Source organism: Tetrao urogallus (assembly GCF_951394365.1).
Source record: "Tetrao urogallus genome assembly, chromosome: 5".
NCBI lineage: Eukaryota > Metazoa > Chordata > Aves > Galliformes > Phasianidae > Tetrao > Tetrao urogallus.
This window is the reverse complement of record NC_136818.1, coordinates 63,841,047-63,863,288: the sequence shown is the minus strand read 5'-3', so window position 1 is coordinate 63,863,288 and position 22,242 is coordinate 63,841,047. Positions and strand designations below refer to the sequence as shown.

The following is a 22,242-nucleotide window of genomic DNA, read 5'->3' as shown; positions in this document are numbered from 1 at the left end:
AACCCATTAATAACAACTTCCTAATGATGCACTGGATTAAAGCTTCAACAGCATTTTTCTCACTCACTAGACGTGAAAACAATTATTAGCAGGGACAGAAAGTTATTAAGTTCCATACCAGAGGCATTCCCATTAATATTTTCCTAATGATAGATCAATTTAGCCCTATATAAAGTACAACAGACAGTGCTGTCATTACTCGATTCTTAAACATTATGTTTTAATTGAATTTGAAGATCTTGACACGTTTCTATCTTCAGTGGAAACACACTTTCAGATGCAGCAGGGTCTTGTGACAGAGTACATAAGAAGCCTTTATTTACTTCTGATTGGTTCCACAGGGTTAAGTCACATTATATTGCTCCAATATAATCTACCAATGAGTAATCGTTCAAAGAACTTCAGTTCCCACCGCTGACCTTGGACATTAATTTTCTCCCTTCAGAATAGGCAACAACTCGCCGCTTTCTTTTAGTTCCTGTAAAGACACAGACCCAACAATTAGTCACTACATGCACCCTGTGTCCCATTAACACCATTTCAATAGGAGCAGTTTACAGCTCAGTTCAGTGAGCATTAAGGGGATGAAGCAGAGACCCACTAGAGGTCCCTCTAGACCAAGGTTCTTCGTAACATCGCCTTTAAATTCTATTTGGTACCTTCCAAGCCAAAGAGGAAACTTCCTTAGGGAGAAGATAAGTCCTCAAAATAATTGTTATCAACTTTACCAGGTAAATCCTCTGGCATGTGCCCTCCTAGATAGATGTGAGCATACACAGAATTTTACACCCAAAATGCTTCCCACAAAGTGAAAAAACAACTACCATGCACTGACAGACCTTGTTACAGTGTGTGCCAGTGACTAACAAGACAGAGAAATCTGTGAGCCATAACTGAGAGGTACTTGCCCATATTATCTGTGTGGTTTAACTCAAGTTCTAAGGCTAACTTACCAGAAAAAAAAAACCATGAGATGGCTTTAAAGTAACACATACTGTGGAGTATATATTCTTTTCCCAAATCTCAAGAGAAACAGTTCTATCTCAGCTTTATTCCATATTATGCTAGATAATAGAATGCATTTTAAAGGGCTGACAACATTCATCTACCCATACAATTTACTGTGAGCCAGCAATGCAAACAGACAACTTAAATTCAAATGCCAGTGAGACCAGACTTCTGCAGCATCTCTGCAATGCCCAAGACTATACTTACTGATCACCGAAATCACCCACACACTTGTTAAATAAATAAAATTAAAGTAATCTATATAATTTAAGTAATACCAGTATTTTTAGAACTAAATGAGATTTATTGATTGCATCTTCCCAAGAGTTGCAGCGTCTGAGGAATTGGCTATAAAACATTCAGACAAGAATGGGCTCAGGAGTATTTGGGGTTTAGAACACTGTGGCTGCTGTTACAAAAATCAAAAACCACAGTAACAGATGCAGATCTATTTTTGTTGCTTCAGGCTCTGTTCAAACAGCTACAATAAACTTTGCTTTTTCCTAGGAATGAGACTGTTTGCTCGGGAAAAAATGTCTCACCCACCTTATTTGAGGAAAGCAATGTCAGAAGTAAAACAAAGAAGAGAACCCTGTAAAAATACACCTACAGGGTAAAAATGGTCTTTACAGTAACAGTAATTGACTGCTGTCAAGAAAATACATTTCACTGCTAAATCTTGGCATATGAGAATGCTAGAGATTTAGAGCTCCTTTCAAGCGTACGTTGAGCTAATGGGAGGCACAGTAAAAGCAACCAAGCCATTCAGTTCCAAGATCATGGGCCACTACCAGGAACTTCTGTATGTTATGGGCAGAAAACATTTTTACAGTGTTAAACAAGTGGTAAATTTACATTTCGAGGTTCTCCCGTTCTTACCTTAACAATATCCAACCCTCCAACGAGTTCACCTTTCACGTACAGCTGAGGGTATGTTGGCCAGTTTGAGTAGGTTTTCAGTCCTTGCCGCACCTAAGAAAAACAACTGTAAGTGTGAGCTTCAACTTCAGTGAAAGCAACAATGAATTCCACCGTGATGGAAATACTTGGTTACCTCTTCGTCCTCCAGTATGTCAAATGTCTCATAATCAACACTAGAAAGAGAGAGGAAAAAAAAAAAAAAGAGACTGTAAAAGGAGGGAAGAAAGTCAGCTCCTTAGGCATGAAGAACTAACATCAAGTCTAGTTCCATGGGCAGCTTCTCAGTGCACAGATAACAGCATAATGTGCCACAGAATTAAGCTGTGTGGTCGATGCTCTAACTGATCAAAGCAATTCTGTTCAGTATTAGCTTCAAAAGAACTCCATGCTTTGCAAGTTTTCACTGAGGAGTCATCCAGCTACAGTTACTTCATGTATTACTTGCAAAAAAAAGTCAGTGTAAATCTGAGTTCTGGCTGCTTTGTACTCTGAGGTGTCATTCTCCAATAACTAGGAAGCATGCAGCTTCCTGCTAGTGGATAGGGTCAATGACAAGGAATAGCAGTTTCTAGCATGTTCTGTGTGATTCTGTGAATAACAACTTATTTCCATGCTGTGCATTGATATATACAGTTTTCTAGTTATCTAAAAAGAAAAACCTCATCCTAAGATCTAGTTATCAAGACAACTGTTTAACCTCAAACTAGCAGTGCACCCCAAAGATGAGTTTATGCAAAGAAAGATCATACTCATCTCTCACTACAGAAGGAACTGCTTTGAAGAAGAAAATTGAGACTATGTGAGAAGCTCCAAGATTAAGAAAACTGATCATGAGGGATTTCTAATAGGAGCTGCTTATCAGGATGGAAGGATTTCTTTAATGTCAACAGCAAAATAAAAAATAAAATTATCCACTGTTGCAATAATCTGTTTAATCACAACAAGACAATCACTACGAAGCAGTGCTGAAGCAGTGTAATATCTGACCACAACTGACACTGTGTCAAATGAATGTAGTAGGGATTCATGCTGTGGGTTTCACACAGGGATACTTAGATCTTCTGAAAAAAATAGCAACATCCTGGGAAGTTTTCCACTACTGTTTTTTCCCCTTAAAACAGAAGGGGTAAATTAAATCAAAACTTACATACCCAGTATTGTTTATGATTTCTATTATTTGCTTGCTGAATCCACATTTTGCAGACTAGAAGACAAAAAAAAAAAAAAAACCACATTAAAACATTTCTGCTATGTTTGATCCTCCAAATTCCAGCTCAAGTTCCACTATAACTGCTATAAATTTGTTGCTAATGAGACCTTACTGAATAAGCAGTACTGATCCCTTAGACTAGTGCCATCCAGGCTGACCTGCTGGCCATGCTTCTTCGTGTGCAGCCCGGGTCACAGCTGGCTTCAGGGCTGTGAGGACACACTGCTGGTTCATGTCCAGGCACCATCCAACAGCACCCCCAGGTCCTTTTTGGCAGGGCTGTGCTCTATCCTTACATTGCCCAGCTTCTACTGATAGTGGAATCGCTGTGACCCATGTGCAAGATCCTGCACTTGGCTTTGCTGAACCTCGTGAGATTCTCCTGGACCCAAAGCGTAGCCTAAGTTTCTCTGGCTGGCATCACCACCACTGCTTCAGTGAGTCAGCACAACCTCCAGGGTTCCAGTGGCAATGAAACTGCTTAGACAAACACTCTCACAAGTATATTTTCTAAATAGATCTAGGAGGTTTAGGGAGCAAATGTGAAAATAAAATGGAAAGAAATCACATGAATAAAATCAGTCCCCTATCTTTATCGCTTCTAAATAAAACACCTGTATACAACCAGCAACTATAATTATTGCTTAGAGTACAGAGAGTACATTCCAATACTCCAATGAAGAGTTTAAGGTAGGTGCCAGTAAGTCATTTTGACAGGAAGAACTGCAGCATCCTCCTGTTCAATAGGGAACAATTCATCCCACAGTTATTTTGAGGATGCAACACAAAGAAACAGACTGAACTTTCAGTTGACAGTTATTTGCTACTACTTTACACCTAATTGTTCACAGTTCTCTCTTTGATCACCACCTTTATTTCCATTGAGAAAGGTAATTAATCTCAGCTCAAAGTCACCAGGCATACATCATTCCATGTGTTAGGAGTGATTTTTTTTATAGTATGTGGCACTATATTTTAGTCTCAAAAAAAAAACATCTGGCAGCTTTTTTTTTCTCCTCCAAATGCAGTTGTTTCAAATGCATCATAAATATCAGAGAAATTGAAAAGGATGGGGAATCCAATGCAACAGGTCAAGAGAGGGAAACTCCTAAGAACATGTAGTCAAAGTTGAAGTGTCAAGTAACAGTAGAAGTGTATGCTCCAAGTAGGACAGATACTAGCCACAGCATTCTGAACAGCAGAAGAAAACCCATTAGCTGTGAATGCAATCAATAAGCCCAGACCAAAACGACACACGCACTTCTTCCATTCATTCCTGTGTTGCAGATCAATTGACAGATGTCACTATAGTCAGGGAATTTCATGCCTGGCCTGTATAAATGCAACCAGCATTTCAGCAATAAATATTTCAACCTGATAAAACTCTGACCGCTCTTTCGTGCAGAAGCACCAAATACAAAGAGGACAAATAACTTCCCAGAACCACTGATTTTTATTAAGCAGAGGAACAAGGGAAAGAAGCTGCTTAAGCATTGCAAAATACTTTTGTAATCCTTACCTGTTTGTTTCCCTTCATAAAAAGCATTACAGGAGCTTTGTTTATCAAGCTTTTAAGCCTACAGGAAGGAGGGAACAGGAAGACAAAACAGCTCAGTTATTATCCAGGTGGAAAGATAGCAACTTATAGCTTTATCAAATGCATTTAAAGCAGTGCTCTGAGCACTTCCATTATATTGTTTACAGTAACTTTAGTCAATAAGACTGAACAATCTTGTTACTTTTAGGCAATAATTGACATTTCTAGGTTGCTCTTTAGGTATTAAGTAAGAAAATTAGGAAGAACACAGGATACTCCTAACACAGTACCTTCATTTTGTAATCTATTGACTTGCACACACTGAATGCAATCTACTGCTTCTTACTCTCCACGTAAGACAGTTCTGTAGAGTAAAAGCCATACACAGTGTCTGTAAGCCATGCAATCATCAAAGACAAACCACCACTGAAATTCAGGGATGGGTCCATTTTGCCCCACTGTGCCCTGGCTGCTTCTGGTTCACCCACATTAGACAGCCTCAAGTCTTTCCTTCTCCTTGTAGGAACTGTGCTCTGTGACAGTTGATGGGAAGAGCTAGCTAAGCCTCCTGTCCTGCTGTTTCCTGCTAACAGGGTATTATCCTCTGTAGCACACGTGGCAGGTGGTTATTTTCTCTAAAATGTCACTTTGCACTGCTCGTGCAAAATGATCCCAGACCACAGAATCCAGGATCTCCCTGAAATAATAACAAAAGAAAAACCAACAAATTGCATGTTTGCATACAAAGCTAAAACCAACAACTTTGCCATCCAAATGGCCTCCAGCATAAGGAACAACAGGTACATTAACTGCTAGAGCAATTTCCCCTAGCAACAGATCTGCTCAGAGAAAGCAGTAATTTCCAGAGTCCATTTTCCAGGCTGATTTCAAAAGAAGATGCAGTTCAGCAATGGGAAGAGATCAAGCACTGAGTAAAGGAATATAATCATTAAATAGATTTTACTACCAATTTCCTTCGTTTTATTAAGTCTTAGTGCTTGACCAGGTAGCTTACAGGGTTTTTCTTGCGAGCGACTGATAGCATGAATGTAGTCTGAAAGAGATGTAAAGTGTCCCAAAACTAACTATGAGGTTTGCTACAAAGAGTAATAAATGCATGTCACAGTACTGAACTTCCCAGCCATCACACAAAAACACAGCTCAGAAAAACACTGCATGACACTGCTAAAAAACAAACACCTACTAAATGATGAAGAGCAAAACAGGCAATGAGGATCAGATGCAACTCGTGGTACTTTTTCAGCCAGGTTGCCTTCAGGTCATTTCTACATCAACATTTGATAAAACTGAGAACAGCTTCACACAGCTGTTCAAAAGCTGATGCTGCTCCTTTATAGAGATATTTGCCATACCAGTGACACTGATGCATTAAAACACATTAGGGAAGTGCAGGACACTGCAAATTAGCTTATCTACCTCAAGACTAAGCAAAGCAAAAGTCAGGTATGAATTTGATGAAGCTGCAAGCTATCCAGGCTTGCAGAAAGAATTAAGAGACCAGAGGAAGTTTCCTAGAATCAATTTTTAAAAACAACACTGAAGCAGTGTAACTTCTAGTCATAATTTAGTCTAAAGCTGCAGAAGGTAAGTTTCTTGTGGTGTTGGTGAGGCAATTTACAAATTACCCTACTAGAGCAACAATACTGAACCTCTACCACATTTCAATTGGAAAGGGAATTCAAAGGTATACAACTGTCCAAGTGCACCTTATTCATGCAACAAAATGGATTGCATTCAGTTAGCTCTCTGCTGGGATGAGAAGGGGAGAGGAGCAGCAGCAGTCTTATCTGGTGGTTTGCAAAGCTCGCTCTTATTTCTTATCGTCTTCAGACAACAAGTGGGAAATCTATGCTTACACATTTGCCTTCAAGGCATAGGCTGTCCTCCTGGTAAATCACCCTCAGTTTGCATGTTTTAACAGCACTATCCACACAAACTAGAAAAAAAAAAAAAAGCCACACATCCTAGCATCTTCTCCAACACAAGGACCCCTCGGATGCCTGGAGCTGCACTGCCTGGGGCATGTCAGAATTTCAAACAGGTGCAAACCTTCAAATGGGAAGGTTAAAGGAGGACAGATTGGTTTCCAGATATTACATGTGATTCAGGATGCTGCATTTCCTACTGATGTAGCATATGTTCATGTGGCCAAGGTGAGAGAAAACACGAACTGAAGGACATGAGCGATCAAGAAAAACGAGGAGAGAAACCTGAGGTTTTTTCCTTACATTAACATCATGAAGTTTATGCCAAATAAAGATAGCCTCAGTTATTAGCGTGCTCAGAGGAGGATTTCTGTAGTCATCTTCATAAATTCTTACATCATCGCCTGCTATCATAAAACAGTACAAATATAATTGCAAGCAAAGTCTGTAAGAACAGCACAGCTTCATCCTTTTATGTAGAAATGATGCTTACTACACAGAAAATAGAACATACTGAACAACTTGAAGACAGTAGGAATGCTCACATTAGAAGAAAACTTTGGGTTTGTGAGCAGTTTGATCTCATGGAAGGTGTTCCTGTCCACATTAAGGAGTTTGGAACTAAATGGCCTTTAAAGATGATCTTCAGTCTTCCAAATTTAAACTATTCTAAGATCCTATGATTATCATCTGATAAAATAAAGTACCAATTTGTATAGAATGTATATAAAAGTGTTCACTTGTAAAACTGAGAAGAAAGGACACCTCAAAAATTGCCCCCCTGAAAATAATGACAAAATACATCATACCTGTCCTCTAACTTCTGTGCCTTGGGACAGACTGTGTCCAGTTCTCCAGAAGCCTCAAGTTCCTAGGGAGACAGGGGAGGACAAAAACCAGACGTAAAACCAAAAGAACCCAAAACCATACGCTTCTCACAATTACCAGAACTAGAAATTTCTCAGTTTCTAACCTTGATAATATCAAGTCCACCTATTAGCTCTCCAGCTACATACAACTGTGGATAAGTTGGCCAATTAGAGTATGTTTTCAGCCCCTGACGAACTTCTTCATCAGAAAAAATATCAAAACTGCTAAATGAAATACCATGTTTGTTCAGTATCTCCACCATCTGTTTGCTGAAACCTGCAAAAAAGAGGAATTATACAGAATTTTAAGCACGGTACTCCCACATCCACACTAAACTTTATTCAACAAAAATACACAATTCTCTATTAAAAACCTCAGATGTTACAAAGGAGGAAAAAGCATATTTATTACTGGGATTACAAAGCCTAAGTACATGGACAGCTTGCTAAGTAAGGAACTTCACTACATGCAGAGCCACCCGATGGCCTTTGTATACATGCCTGTTGTTCCAGCATGCAACCAAAGCAATATTGAACAGATTCCCTTATTCTGCCTCCTCCAGTCCTTCTCCCTTCAGCTCCCAAAGAAAAGCTGCTCAGTTACTAGAAGAGCACCTTCAGCAGCCTTCATTTTATCCCTCTGCTTTAATTGCTGTTTCTTCCTGCAGTTCCTTATCTCCTACACTGAAAGGAGATGAGGTTGACAAACCAAGCAGGATTCAGGATTCAAACCTGATTGCATTTCACTAATTTAAATTAGAAACTTGGCTATTATTTTGTTTTTAATAGTTTTGCTTTGAGAGTATATCCTTCCCTTCCTTCTGGCCTTTTTAAACCCTACATTCATGAGCACATTATATTACTTTATTATCCCTGTGACATGTGTATAATGTGCTTTGTTTTCTTCTCAGGACATGAAGCCATAGCTCTGATAGCACCTTTCAGAAGAACATTAAGCACTGGCCATTACAATGCAAACATTCAGATATAACAAATATTTGCAGCCAACCAGAGAGGAAAAAAGATCTCTCCCTTTTGTACCTAACAATATTTTTCCTAAGAAAATCATTTTATATGTAGAAAATCTCACATGCATGACAGTTCTAGCATCCGAAAACTCATCCAAATCTTCTTAAGCTTGAAGAAAAATCAACAAAAAAAAATTCATTTTGCAAGCAATTCTCCTATTAAAATGAAACACTACATTGATGTTTTTAAAAGATTCTTTTTAAAGCTGCTCTCCATTAAAATCCTTCAAAGTTACTTTAAAACGAAACAGAGTCACGCTACCCAGGCTGTATCCTTCACATCAACAGGTCCATTCTTTACAGGTTAATCTGAAAAAAACAACAACTTAGAATTGGATGCTCAAAGCCGTCATCATCCACTTAACACTTCCACTATACAGAGCACAGGTTGCCCTGCAGAAGATAGCAGCCCAGCAGATGTTGCCCCCATCCCTGCAGGCATTCAAGGCCAGGCTGGATGTGGCTCTGGGCAGCCTGGTGACCCTGCACACAGCAGGGGGTTGGAAGTAGATGAACATCGTGGTCCTTTGCAACCCAGGCCATTCTACAGTTCTGTGATTCATTCTGTGGATATTTACTCCATAAAGAAAATGGATGAGAAGACAACTGCAGTAATTACAGCACAAGGATGCCCAGCACTCGATCATTAGGACTGATGATCAAAACTCCATTCACAACCCCACTGTTTCTCTGCTTGCCCTGCTATGAAAACTGCTAAATACAGAAGAACAACACTGAAATGCTCTGCAGCTCTGCTTCCTTTCTAGCACATGATCTTTATCCTAAATATTCCAACACCTCCTGCAGTTGCTCCCATGCTCATCCCTTCTAATGATGTACAGCCTCCTACATCACTTGTAGGGCTTGCTAAAGTGATCCATGAGAATTTGCCCATAGAACACTATGATGATAATGTATGTTTTATATCTGCCAACTCTTTCTGCTTCAGAGTCAAACGCCCTTGCAATCCCACCAATTCCCTAAAACAACTCCAACAAACGCAAATGAAAACCTCTACACAAGTGTTAAATGAAAGACCATGCTTAAAGGCTGTAATAAGGGGAAAAAAGAAATAAAGAGCTTTAAATGGGAAAAAAGAATCAGAGGGCCATACAAAAGTAACCTTTGATTTCAGCTCACATGGCCACCTATTAGTTTTTGAAATATGGATTTTTTACTATAGCTTTCTGCAGTTTTCACCATCTAGAATTTATTGAGATATGAAATAGCAGTGTTTATATGTATGGCATCTAAGTTGCTTTTCTTTCTACAACTGAAGTGTTAAGTTCATGTACAGCCTGAAGTAAAACACGGATTCTGGTATTTTTTTTTTCCCCTTCCATCCATCTGGGAGTTCATTAGTAAACAGCTAAAGGCCGACTGCTGATGGTTATTCCATCACCAATGCATTAACTCATTTCTACTGTAAGAGACGGGGCGGGGGGAAGCTTTATTTTAGCTGTAGGCAACTGCATGCAAACTAGAAAGATTGATTGGTTGCGTTTCATTTTGAAGGGTTACGGTAGCAGTCTGCAAGTGTTATGCTTGGGGACAAAGTGTCAGAGCAGCTTTAGTTTTGTAAGAAAAGATTGAGGCTGAGTTTCTGAAGAAATACAACATGAGCATCGCGAGTAATAATTAAACTGCAAACAAACACTTTAAGCAATTATCTGGAAAAAAAATCACAAGTGCCACTCCAGCTACTGCAGAGATAAAAACAGCCTGAATAAACGGCTTCATCAATGAAGCAAACAAATACTTGCACAGGCCAGAAGAACCTGATGAAACAACACAGCAATCACACACAGCTGCCAATAAGCACTCAGCCTTGCTTTACACTGTGCTTAGCTGGCTTTTCCAGCAAGGAAATCACAAGCTACAGAAGACCTCAAAATCCACTGACAGGTAGGGATCCCAACTGCTCACCAACTGCACGGAAGACATCTGGTCTATTCCTTGCACCAAATTGATTCACGTTGCAAATGTCTTCTTTCAACAGGCACGGCTCTTTATTCAATTATATTTATATTATTCCTACTGCTCTTAGAGTAGATCTGAATTATCTTTGACAAAGCGTTACATCATCTCACCTTGAAAAAGGCTCTGTCCTCTGCAGGATGTGGAAGCCAACTTACTGACATCTCCCAGCTACTGCCAGGAGCTGCCAAAGCATTCTAAAGCATAACATTTAATTACAAAATTAAGAGCCGTAAGTTCAGGTTATTTTCTATTGCATTACGTTTTAATACATACATTTATTTAGGCAAGGACCTCCTGTGCATTTTTCAGGTTTGAAGAAATACCTACTTTATCATGTTAATACAAGGCAAGTGAGCCTGTGCTATGCCATTAATCTGCTTTCCATACTGGGTTTACCCCAAAGTAGCACTCCTTAGCTTTGATGTCTAGAAATGCCTTTTTGGTTTGTGCTTCCATGTTTTTTATTTAGCCTTGCAACTCTCCCATCAGTAACTTTAACACACAAAAATCCACAAAGGGCCTTCCTTCTCCCTGCCCAACAGATCTGCCTGGCATCCTGCTCACTGCCCTCTGGGAAACCAGTTCTTCACTCAGCAACACCAGCACAGCAGGTCCACCTGCAGCACTGCTACATCTGCACCCAACACAGCTCAATCCAAAGCACACATCTGAATAACCGAGGCTGCAGGAAGCCCTGATGTAGGCACAAATATATGGAGCTCATCAGAGCACTGCCCTATTACGTAGTTATTATAGGATGTACCAACAGTTGCATTTCACAGATCTACTTCAGAATAAGCCAAAATTCCAATTCCTAAAGAAAACAATCTACAATTCCTATGACCACATCAACTTGCAAGCACCTGTAGCTACACTGTTACGCAGCACAAAACTACAGATACATAGATGCAACTTCACCAGCTCACGCACACAACTCCTGTAACCCCAAACACACAACAGCACAACACACGTGGAAGCCCTGAGATCTGGGGTTATTCCTCAAGCTGTTCCTGCTGAAGCGATACTGGCATTTTGTTAATGCAGTGAAAAGAAACAACAGGCTTGAAACTTGAAAGGGATAAAGAGGAAAAACAGACTGTGTAAATACTAACATAGTAGAAGCCTGACGCAGTTTGGGATGCCTCTTTCATGCACTTGTTCCTCTACAACCTTCTTACAGCAACCAACGGTAAAGCAGCACGCAAACATTTAAGAGCAGCTGGAATGCTGTGTAGGCACTGAGTGCAGAGGCAGTAAGAAAAGAGGCACACAGGCCAGACAAGTGCTGGGCTGAGCTGCCAGGCTCCTCCTGCCCTGCCCAGCAGCACCCATCTCTGCAGCACGCAGCCCAGGCTGACACACACCTGATGTGCCGCTACTTCTCTTTCAAATATCGTCTCTTTTACATGCAAGTTTTCCTTCTCAAAAAAAGGCACCAAGCCCTGTACTAAGCTCCCTCCAATTACCAGCATTTGACAGACAGACAGTTCTCCTGCCCAACGCACGCAGAGTCAGCTTCTCCCTGTAATTCCATCCCAGTAGGCCCAAGCAGTAGATCCACTGTCATCGCCACTCTGCTCAGCTCCCCCGTCTGTCAAGCACAGGTCGTGACCTAAAGCCACCTGAACTTAATGAAAAGACTCTCATTTACCCTGTGGACCCAATCCTCAATTTCAATAAGCACTGCTACAGACACAATTCCTGAAATACAAATAGCTATCCTGTAACATCCTGCCTGCACAGACACAATGCAAAATAGCAGAAACTGTTTTGAGAGTCACATAGCACGCATCTGTATTATCTTCACCAAATCAGTGTGCTCCAATTTGCACCTTTCCATACTTAAGTAAACAGACAGTGTATGTGGTTTCTTTTAGGTACTTGCACAGAATTGTACACAGCTCTTCCATTCAGTTTCTGGACACAGTCCAATGGAACATGCAAGAGATGGCTACAGAGGCATATCTGCATCTGAAACTTGTTAGCTAAATCTAATTCTTAAACCATTATGAGATCTTCCATGTGTGGAGGATAAGCAGCATTAGCACAGCACAAGGATGTTTGGCAGCTGATAGCACATCCCTAACTCACCACACCATGCCACCAGCTCAGATCAATCTGTGGGCTCCTGACTGGATAGGAGAAGCACTGATGTGCCTCTGGGCAGCAGGTGTTGAACACTTACCCACCACAACAGGGGTGGAGAGTCTCATGTAACAATTTAAGCACTTGTCTCTTTATTGGTTCTGTAAATATTTGCTCACTGCCAGCAGCTCAGCCTGTAAGGAGTTACTGTTTCTAGTTCCTTCCTGATTTTCCTGTTACACTTGTAAATTCCTTCACCTTTTTGGCCCTGCAATATAGTTAGCACAACTTGCCTTACAGGAGGCATGCACACATAGCAAAGGAATCTAATCTTAGACATCTCAGCATCAGCTGCTTCACAAAAGGAACTGTAGACACTGCAATATTTAATCTCCAGACCAATATGGTGAGAGAATGGAGACAAATCATTGCAAGCTTCCCCCCTCCAGTTGTTCTAACCTTTTGGTTTTATAATTTTATAATTATAACATATTGCCACCATCCCCTGAACAAGACAGTCTTCAAACTTCAAGTAAACATCTGGGAGATAAATGATGAGGAATGGTTATTTTCCCACACTGCATTTTGCTCTTTGGTGTTGTTTGTTTGTTTGTTTTGGGGGGGGGAGAGGGGGTGTTGGATTTTTTTTTTCTCCCCCAAGATGAGATATAGGGGTTAGAGAGCAGTTATATACATGAAAATAACAGCACAAAAACTAGAAGCTGAAAATTCACTAAGGTATGAAAGAAAAACACTGGTGGGTTAGAAGCTGACTGACAACTGAAAACAAACTGAAGCTTAACTTATCTTGAGACCTGTCCCTAGAAGGCAGGCAGGCCAAGCAAAGCATCAGTACTGTGCAGCAACTTCTTGAGACCACCTGAGTAGAAAGGTAGCAGCTTCACAGCACCTAACCTTGCTTTTTAATATTTGTTTACCTGCTTTCCTACAGATAAACACTTCAAGTCAGCTGGGAATCAAGTCCTCTTAATTTGTGCTCACTGTTTATAGAACTAGGCTTAAGTAAAAGCCTTTCCACTGTAGCAGTCATGCTACTGTCTTTCAGTTTTACCAGCTAGTGTAGCTTTGGTTTCTTTATCCAAAATGGCAACAGTGATTCTGTTAGTTAATTCTTGTTATTCCCCAAATTGAATCATACTCTTCAGACTATTTGACATTTTAACAGGTGAAGTGATGCCCAAAATACACAGTGACTGAACATGAGGAATGTTGAAGGATAGCACTGCACATATTCTTCAGACAGTACCTAGTATTTGTGATGCCATTTCCAAAACTGAAGCAAACACACAACAATTCTTTAGCTGTAGATAAGCAAGCACCTCTATTAATGCTTCTAAGCATGCAAGATACCATCGGGATGTAACTCCAAATCTTAAAGTAGCCTAAAAACAGCACTGCCACATTGAACATGACCTTCAGAAAATCCTTACCACAGCGAGGTTCTTTTGGAGACCCTTTCATAAACAGCATGCAAGGGGCAGCATTGATGAGTTTCTTCAGACGAACATTAAGATCTTCCTTTGCACTGTCATTAGAGCCAGCAGGAACAGAAGTGCTGGACGCATGGCGCTGGACTTTTTTGGTCAGCTCTGGGGCATGAGCACCATCTAATCTGTCAACTTTCTGGGAGTTCTAAGGAAGCCAAAATACAGGCTGTGTTAAAGGACTGCATTCAGAACGTGTACTGTCCCAAAAAACAGTGAAACCACCAGATAAAATACATAAGTTTTTGCATTAGTGCATTGATCTTGTAGCCAATCTTTAGCAGCAGCACACTCAAGACCCATACCATTCTGTTAGTTAGCTACTCAACGCTAGCAAAGCTTACATTGAAAGAATGATAGAGGAAGTATTAAGAACTTTATCATCACAGGTAAATGCACCCCTTAGAGGCTTGTCATTTCTACCAAAAGACTGTTGAGTTTTCTTCTTTTATGTCACGCTGTAGCACCACAGCTAGAGAACATTACTAAAAAAGTATGACAGCTAACATAAAAACTTGTTAAGAACTCCAAAGCAATTAAGAAATCCCTGAAAAATTACACAAAAAAATGCATACAGAAATGATTCTTTGATTCCTCTGGATAGGTTAGATCAGACACACAAATGTTTCTCCACTGAGTTTTCACCAAGTTTCTGCTCTCCTAGCAGCATAAAAAAATATACATATTAAAAGCTCCTTTTCTTCTCAACCTGTCTTCTCTTACCTTAAAGAATAAGAACGTTGGAACAGAACTAATTTCGTATTTCTCAGACACTTCAGGCACAGCTTCAGCTTCCAGCTGGAAAACAGCAACAAAGAGAGAGGAAAAAAACAGTTTTATTTTCATAATCTTCTTTCAAGTTTGATTGTGGATGTCAAACCTGTCTAAGACGTTCTTAGAGATGCTTTATACATTTAAAAAGGAATTTGATGCAGAAGTTTGTGACATATTTGCATTTAAATGAGACTCGCTGGCGTGTCATCCACTGAGCCTACAGTGTCAAAACAGGTTCAGAGGTTTTTATTTTGTTGCACATTTCAAAAGATGCCTGGAGGCTGTGAGGAAAATTTTTGGTGCACTGGTGACCTAGTAAATTTTCAATCATATGCAGCTACTACTATATTGAAATCCATAAATCATTGACCCCAGTTATGTCATGATTACAGTGCTTATTTTCTGCCCACAGCAATTCTTGCTGTTTGCTCTATTGACTAATTTCAAGGGGCAGTACATCACGAGTGACTTTTGCAGCCTTCTGCAAATTACGAAGCAAAAAGGAGCGTTTCTTCAATAAGCTCCTGATGCCTGCTAAATTTTGTTTTTAACTCCTACAATGCTACTGAGCACTGAGTGCAAAGCTTGCTCAGATTATTGGCTCTAATTTTATTCAGCCTTCAGAGACATGCCTTGAAATTATACAAGGTAGCAATTCACTGTACAAACATACCTTTTAATTGACTTAAATCGACGGCTTGCTATGCATGGGCTAAAAGCTTACTGGAGTGACAAGTTTTACAGTACAGGACTGTGTAAGACACTTGCTCTACAGCAGCTGCAGAGTTAATGGTAAAGAAAACAAGTGTTACTAGATATGTTTCAAGGAGAAACCTGTGATCCAGCACCTAGAAGAAAAAGCCTTTCACTGTTATTCCATAATCCATACAGTGACAATTTGGGAACAAGCACAAGCAAACAGCTCACAGCTGCCCACACATCTCTCCTCACTGAGCTGTTTTAGAGTGAGGCCTGCCAGTTATTGCAACTGAAGGCAGCAAACCTCTCAGTGTTTGAGCATTACAACACGTTTTGGTTCACTAGCTCAGCAGGCTCTCAAGGAACTTCCTCAACACAGAAGCAACTCAATGGAGTAACTCAGAACTGTGAGCTGAAAACTGTAGATAGATTCTAATCAGCTTTTGTCTTTTAAGTGGCAAATGATTAAAAGCCATTTCCACAACCGTAATTTTCTTTTTCAGTAAAGTTCCCTACTTACCCAGCTATTTGTTTTCCACTCTGCTGGAGTCGCACACACACACAGATTTCACATTTCAATAACTTGCTCATCTTGGTATCTCTTCTCAAAAGACTTTTTCTAACAGTTACTCAATACAAAACAACTTAACCAAGGCAAGGATCTTAGAACGAGGATAGGCAGCAACTAAACTGAGGAATTACATTTGAAAACATTTCAGCAGTTACTGTCAGTTCTGAAGATCATTTCCTCATGACTTGCTCTACTCTAGAACACCCTGGGTTCTGACTGGCAGGGCACTGCCCTGCTCTTGGTTAGCCATCCTGAACCATCTGCTGAGCTAACAACCTCCTGCCTGGGAAAAGTCCAATCCTGGCTACTCTGGAACACAGAAATTGCACAGAGCTGGCTGTTCCATTACTCCCTGCCTCCATAATCATACAAGCATCTCATTAACAAGAAAAAGTTGTTTTAAAATAAACAGCACGCTGTTGAAGTTCATTCCTTTTCCCTTCCACATTGCTTCTCAAGGATGTGCAGAAGATGTCACAAACATACAGCAGCTCATTGATGTCCCAACCACTTGGTGCTAACACTATCCTCATATCAGAGTGACAACGTTGCAGAAACATGAACTGTCTCTCCTTTAAACATCAAGAAGACTGCTGTTCTTTTCTTTGGAAGCACCACACAGAAAACTAAGAAAAGTATCTATACAAATTCTAGATCTATATGGCTAATTATTATCATGAGAACAAACAAAACCTGTAGCATGTTTAAAAGGACACTGTTTCTAAATTAACCTGAAATCCACAGATGAAGAATAAACACACTGTACACAGAAGGGAAGGACTGAGATGCTGCAGGCATAAATTTAAAAGCTTATTTGTTAGATAAGTAGCTAACAGAAGACATCTCTTCATTGTATTTTAGTAAACTTTTTTTTTTTTCCTCCTTTAAGTACTAAGATAAATGAAGGTGCTGTCTATAGAGTATCAAGTTTGGAAAGAAGAACTTAAAACTTTTATCCGACACATTTTTTGATGCATCTTTTTCATATATTCAACTGTGTTTTCAAACAAGTCAAAGCAGATCTTTAAAGCCAGCTGCACTCACTCTCTGTGACATGCCACTCACACATCAAACAGCAGCTCTCCTCTGTTCCCAACACCCTCGGCTGCCCGGCCTTCAGGACTTACCTGCACAAACGTAACCTGCGTGTGTTCCTTCGCTAGAGTGGCCATAACCTCATTCATCTGTGCACACTGGGGAGCCCATGGTGCCCAGAAGTGGACAACTACAAGTGCTCTATTAAAAGGAAAAAAAAAAATAGCAGCATTTACTTTTAAGTAACAATTATGCGCTATACAGGTTTCATTTGTCACAGACACACTTACACAAACCCACGTCTTCCTGGGAAGAAAACTGAGTAAGTGAAACTGGGAACATTTTTCTATGACTTACAGAGAGAATAACTTCACTGCTTTCTCAGGAAACAGACCAACACCCAACACTTCTGTTAAGGCAACACAGTAGAAAGAAAAAATGTCAGAGTCACAAAGGCCTGGGTTGAAAAGGACCACAATGATCATCTAGTGTCAACCCCCTGCTGTGTGCAGGGCTGCCAACCACTAGTCATGTACTTTGATGGGAAAGAATCATGCTATAGGAATGTCAGACAGGAAAAAGAATGAGCAGCAAGACTGGAGATGGGGTGAAGCTACAGGAAGCTGCTCCTGAAACACATGAAGGCCAAGCACTCGGAATCCATCCTAGAGCTGCAACTTCCCCACACCACCAGCCAGGCATACCACCCCTCTACCCTGCACATCACCCCTCAGCCCTGAGCCCCCAGCTCAGCAGCTTCACCATAGCCCTCTCCTCGCAGTGCCACTGCTGTGCTGCCTCTTTGATTTCCTTCCCATCAGAGAAAAATGACTACTTTTATTAAAGTCAACTGGGACTTTGCTAAAAATTCTTATGCTGAAATGCCATTTATTTCTTCAACTTCTTATTCTTCTTCAAGGTTTTCTTGAATCACAGAATCCTTAGAGTCGGAAGAGACCTCTGAGGGCCATCCAGTCCAACCCCCCTGCAGTGAATCAGGACACCAAGGCCTGATCCAGCCTGACCTTGAAAGTATCCAGAGATGGAGCATCCACCACATCTCCGGGCAGCCTGTTCCAGCGCCTCACTGCCCTCCCTGTAAAAGACTTTTCCCTTGTATCAAACCTAAATCTGCCCTCTTTGAGCTTGAAGCCATTACCCCTTGTTCTATCACCCCAGACCCTGATAAGGAGTCTGTCCTCTTCTTTCCTGTAGCTCCCCTTCAGGCTCTGATGACTGTGACAACATATTTGCATTTCATTTTCAACTCTGCTGGTTTCAACTCACTTTCCCTAAGTCAAATACCACAGATAACAGATAATCTACCAGGACACAAGAATCAGCAGATTCATGCCCTACAAGACATTTTGTATCTTCCACCACCAAACAATGGAAGCTCACACCAAATTCCCATGGCCTTGCATGCAGCACAACACTGGCACAGGAACAGAAGCCGTGTCACCTGAGCACATACTCTGAATACAGAGCTAAGAGCAACTCAGATGCAGAACCACTGACTGCTAAGACCTCCTTTTCCAAAGCAATTCTAGGAAACCTTGGTAGCAATACAATAGGATACATAATAGGATCCATCCTGCCAGCCCTGCAAGCTGAAAGGCGAGCTTGGAGCAGCTGTGCTGCCTGCCCTGGCCACCAGCTCCTCCAGCACCTTTGTGCCACTCCATGACAGAGCACAGCTTCTGCATTCCACCTCCCACAACTGATTTCCAGCACTGAAATCCCAGTAAAGGCTCATTTTAATGACTTACTCTTTACTTATAAACAGGATTTGACAGAGGTTCCTTCTCTAAAAAAAAAAAAAAAAAAAAAAAAAAACAAAACACTCAGATCATGTGTCACTGCTCAAAGGTAATTCTGAAACTCATTAATTCTGAAACTCTGTTTCAGCATGGAAACTATGGAAACTTGTAATGCTCTTTTGGATGGAGCCTGCCTAGAGAGCAAAAGCAGCAGCAGGGGACAGCAAGGGACAGCACAGGCAGCTCGTGCAGCAGTTCTCTCTCTGCAGAGCAGAGTTCTTCCAAAACCTCTACAGCCACACTTTGGTGAGAACTGAGCCAACGGAGCCTAACACTGCACAGCACACACTGCACACAGCTTTCTTTTGTTGATAAATTCATTCTGTATTTAATTACACTGCCCTCTCAGTGCCAGGGCTTCATAAACAAAGCTTGAAAAAAATGCAGGAGTAATTTACAATAGTAAGCAAGGAAGAAAATCAAGAGTTAATGAAATGAAGCACATCAGTAGTTCTAAACAAAGCATTTCCTAGGTCCAACCAGGATACTCCATAAGAGATTACCACTATCAAGAAAAAGAGGATGGTAACAAATACTGATAGCTTCTCCAGAAGCTTCTCTTCCTGTATCACTTCATACTACCTTTAAGAAACTTTTGCTTTCCTGCTTCATAATTTAAGTGAATATTTTGAAATACAGTGACATCATTAACTCCCAATTTCATTTTGATCATCTAAATGTAGAAAGTACATTGATATATAACTTCTAATATCATCCAGAAATGATATAATTTAAAAAAAAAAAAAAATTCTATGACTGATCACCAAGTCCAACCATCACTCCATCACCACATTATGCTGTTAACAAAAGTTTAGGTTTGTGGTTTCTAAGCAGTAACAAAAAAAAAAGCCAAATATTTCAAATCAAACAGAGGAAGATAACTGTCAGTACTTTCGACTCAATGAAGAGCCAAAAAAAAAAAAGTACAATTCAAATAATTAAAACTATTAAAGAGAAAACTGACCTAAGTTCTGGGGTGAATGAAGAACTACCACTGGGTTTTTCTCGTGGGGTTTTTTTTTTTTTTGGCTGCTGAGAATAACTTCAAAATATTGAATTTGCTCCTGAAAATATTTTCATTTCAGTACACGCACAGAAGCGTGTGTGTGTGTGTGTGTGTGTGTGTGTGAGAGAGAGAGTGAGAGTGGAATTCCTTCCACATCCCCACTCAGCCCCTCTGCAGAAGGGAAATTCCAGAAAGAATTGGAAGTTGCTCATCAAGACTCTTCCTCCAATAATCCTAGAATGGCTTGGGTTGAAAAGGACCACAGTGATTATCTCATTTCAACCCCCTGCTGTGTGCAGGTCACCAACCAGCAGCCCAGGCTGCCCAGAGCCACATCCAGCCTGGCCTTGAATGCCTGCAGGGATGGGGCATCCACAGCCTCCTTGGGCAACCTGTTCCAGTGCCCCACCACCCTCTGGCTGAAAATCTTCCTCCTAAAATAATCAAAGCATCTCAACGTTTCTTTAAGCTGTCATTAAGAACCTGAGGCTGGTAATTTCATTATCCCACACCAGCAATTTCTTCAGTTTTCTCTCCTTCCATGTTCAAAGGCTGCTGATAACTCAGCAGCTAAATGGCATAGAAATGTCATTGCCAAAGCAACTTCTATTAACACACCACACCAAATCCACTTAGACACAGACAGGTCATGAATTAAAGATGTCACAACTGCCACCACGCCTCTGCCTCCCCAGAACAAGTGAAGAACATCACCAAACCTGCCATTCAGGAAGGCTCCCAAAGCTCTTTTTGTCTTTGCCACTGTCAGAAGGCAGCTCCTCCCTGCCAAAGCCAACACACTGTACTGAAAGATGAGCACCTAGGCCTTCCAACTCAGAACTGCCACTGAGTGGTTTGAGTTGGGAGGAACCTCCAAAGGCCACCTGGTCTGATCCCCTGCAATGCATTGGGACACCCACAGCTGCATCACAGCTCCATATTTGGACACAGTGCTCCGGGTGAGGCCCCACCAGCACACAGCAGAAGGGTAGGATCACTTCCCTGAACTGCTGATCACCCTTCTTTTAATGCAGCCCAGGAGGGCACAGTGCTGGCTCACATGCAGCTTCCCATCCACTGTTTGGTATTAATCAAGCACAGCATTTAAAGGTTAGTCAGCTGTGTGAACAGATACCCCATCAAATCAGGTACCACGTGCTACTTCTCACGAGCTTATCCCAGCAGGCTCTGATGACTGTAACAACATATTTGCATTTCATTCTCAACTCTGCTGGTTTCAACTCGCTTTCCCTAAATCAAATACCACAGATAACAGGAGTTAAAGAAGACAAACATGTACTATTGGTAATCTACCTGGACACAAGAATCAGCAGATTGATGCCCTACAAGACATTTTGTATCTTCCACCACCAAACAATGGAAGCTCACACCAAATTCCCATGGCCTTGCATGCAGCACAACACTGGCACAGGAACAGAAGCCGTGTCACCTGAGCACATACTCTGAATACAGAGCTAAGAGCAACTCAGATGCAGAACCACTGACTGCTAAGACCTCCTTTTCCAAAGCAATTCTAGGAAACCTTGGTAGCAATACGATAGGATACATAATAGGATCCATCCTGCCAGCCCTACAAGCTGAAAGGCGAGCTTGGGAGCAGCTGTGCTGCCTGCCCTGGCCACCAGCTCCTCCAGCACCGTTGTGCCACTCCATGACTGAGCACAGCTTCTGCACTTCACCTCCCACAAGTGAGGCTTTTTCCTTACACCCATCCTAAACACCCCCCTTTACACTTTAAACCATTTCCCCACATCCTACCGCAACAGACCCCGACGAAGTGCCCGTCCCGTCCTTTCTCGCAGCCCCCACCCGGACTCACGTTTAAGAAGGATGGCTCACACAGCACCCTACCAGCACGCCCAGCCCGAGGCCTATTGAGGCCTCACGTCTCTCCCCCCCCTCCGGGGCCGCACCTCAGCGCCTGCCACTCCATCCTCCCTATCCACCGAGCCACCCGTTCCCTCAGCCCGCAGAACGCCGCCCCGCAACCCAGCCGGGTCTCACCGCTCCTTCTGCTGCAGCAGCCGCTGGAACTGCTCCGCGGATCCCGCCGTCACCACCTCCCCCGCCGCCATGGCCGCGCCGCAGGAAGGAGGAGCGGCGCGGGGTCACGTGGGAGTGACGGCCGCGCAGGCGCAGACGGGACCGCACCTCTCGCGCAGGTGCTGCCCGCCCCTCTGCGCATGCGCCGAGAGGCTGAGGAGGCGGTGGCGGGAAGGGCGGCCGT

General features: G+C 41.7%; 1 protein-coding gene across 1 annotated transcript; it reads right to left on the bottom strand.

Moving 5' to 3' along the window:
* Nucleotides 1–343: 343 nt before the first annotated feature.
* GLRX3 (glutaredoxin 3) lies at nt 344–22,090 on the bottom strand (the record flags this gene model as incomplete). Its single annotated transcript, XM_079535217.1, has 11 exons — nt 344–478; nt 1,888–1,980; nt 2,063–2,102; nt 3,081–3,133; nt 4,659–4,716; nt 7,432–7,493; nt 7,596–7,768; nt 14,036–14,237; nt 14,813–14,887; nt 17,261–17,369; nt 22,020–22,090. 11 exons carry the CDS (start codon nt 22,088–22,090, stop codon nt 428–430), a joined length of 987 nt encoding a protein of 328 aa, XP_079391343.1. The 3' UTR covers nt 344–427.
* Nucleotides 22,091–22,242: the final 152 nt, after the last annotated feature.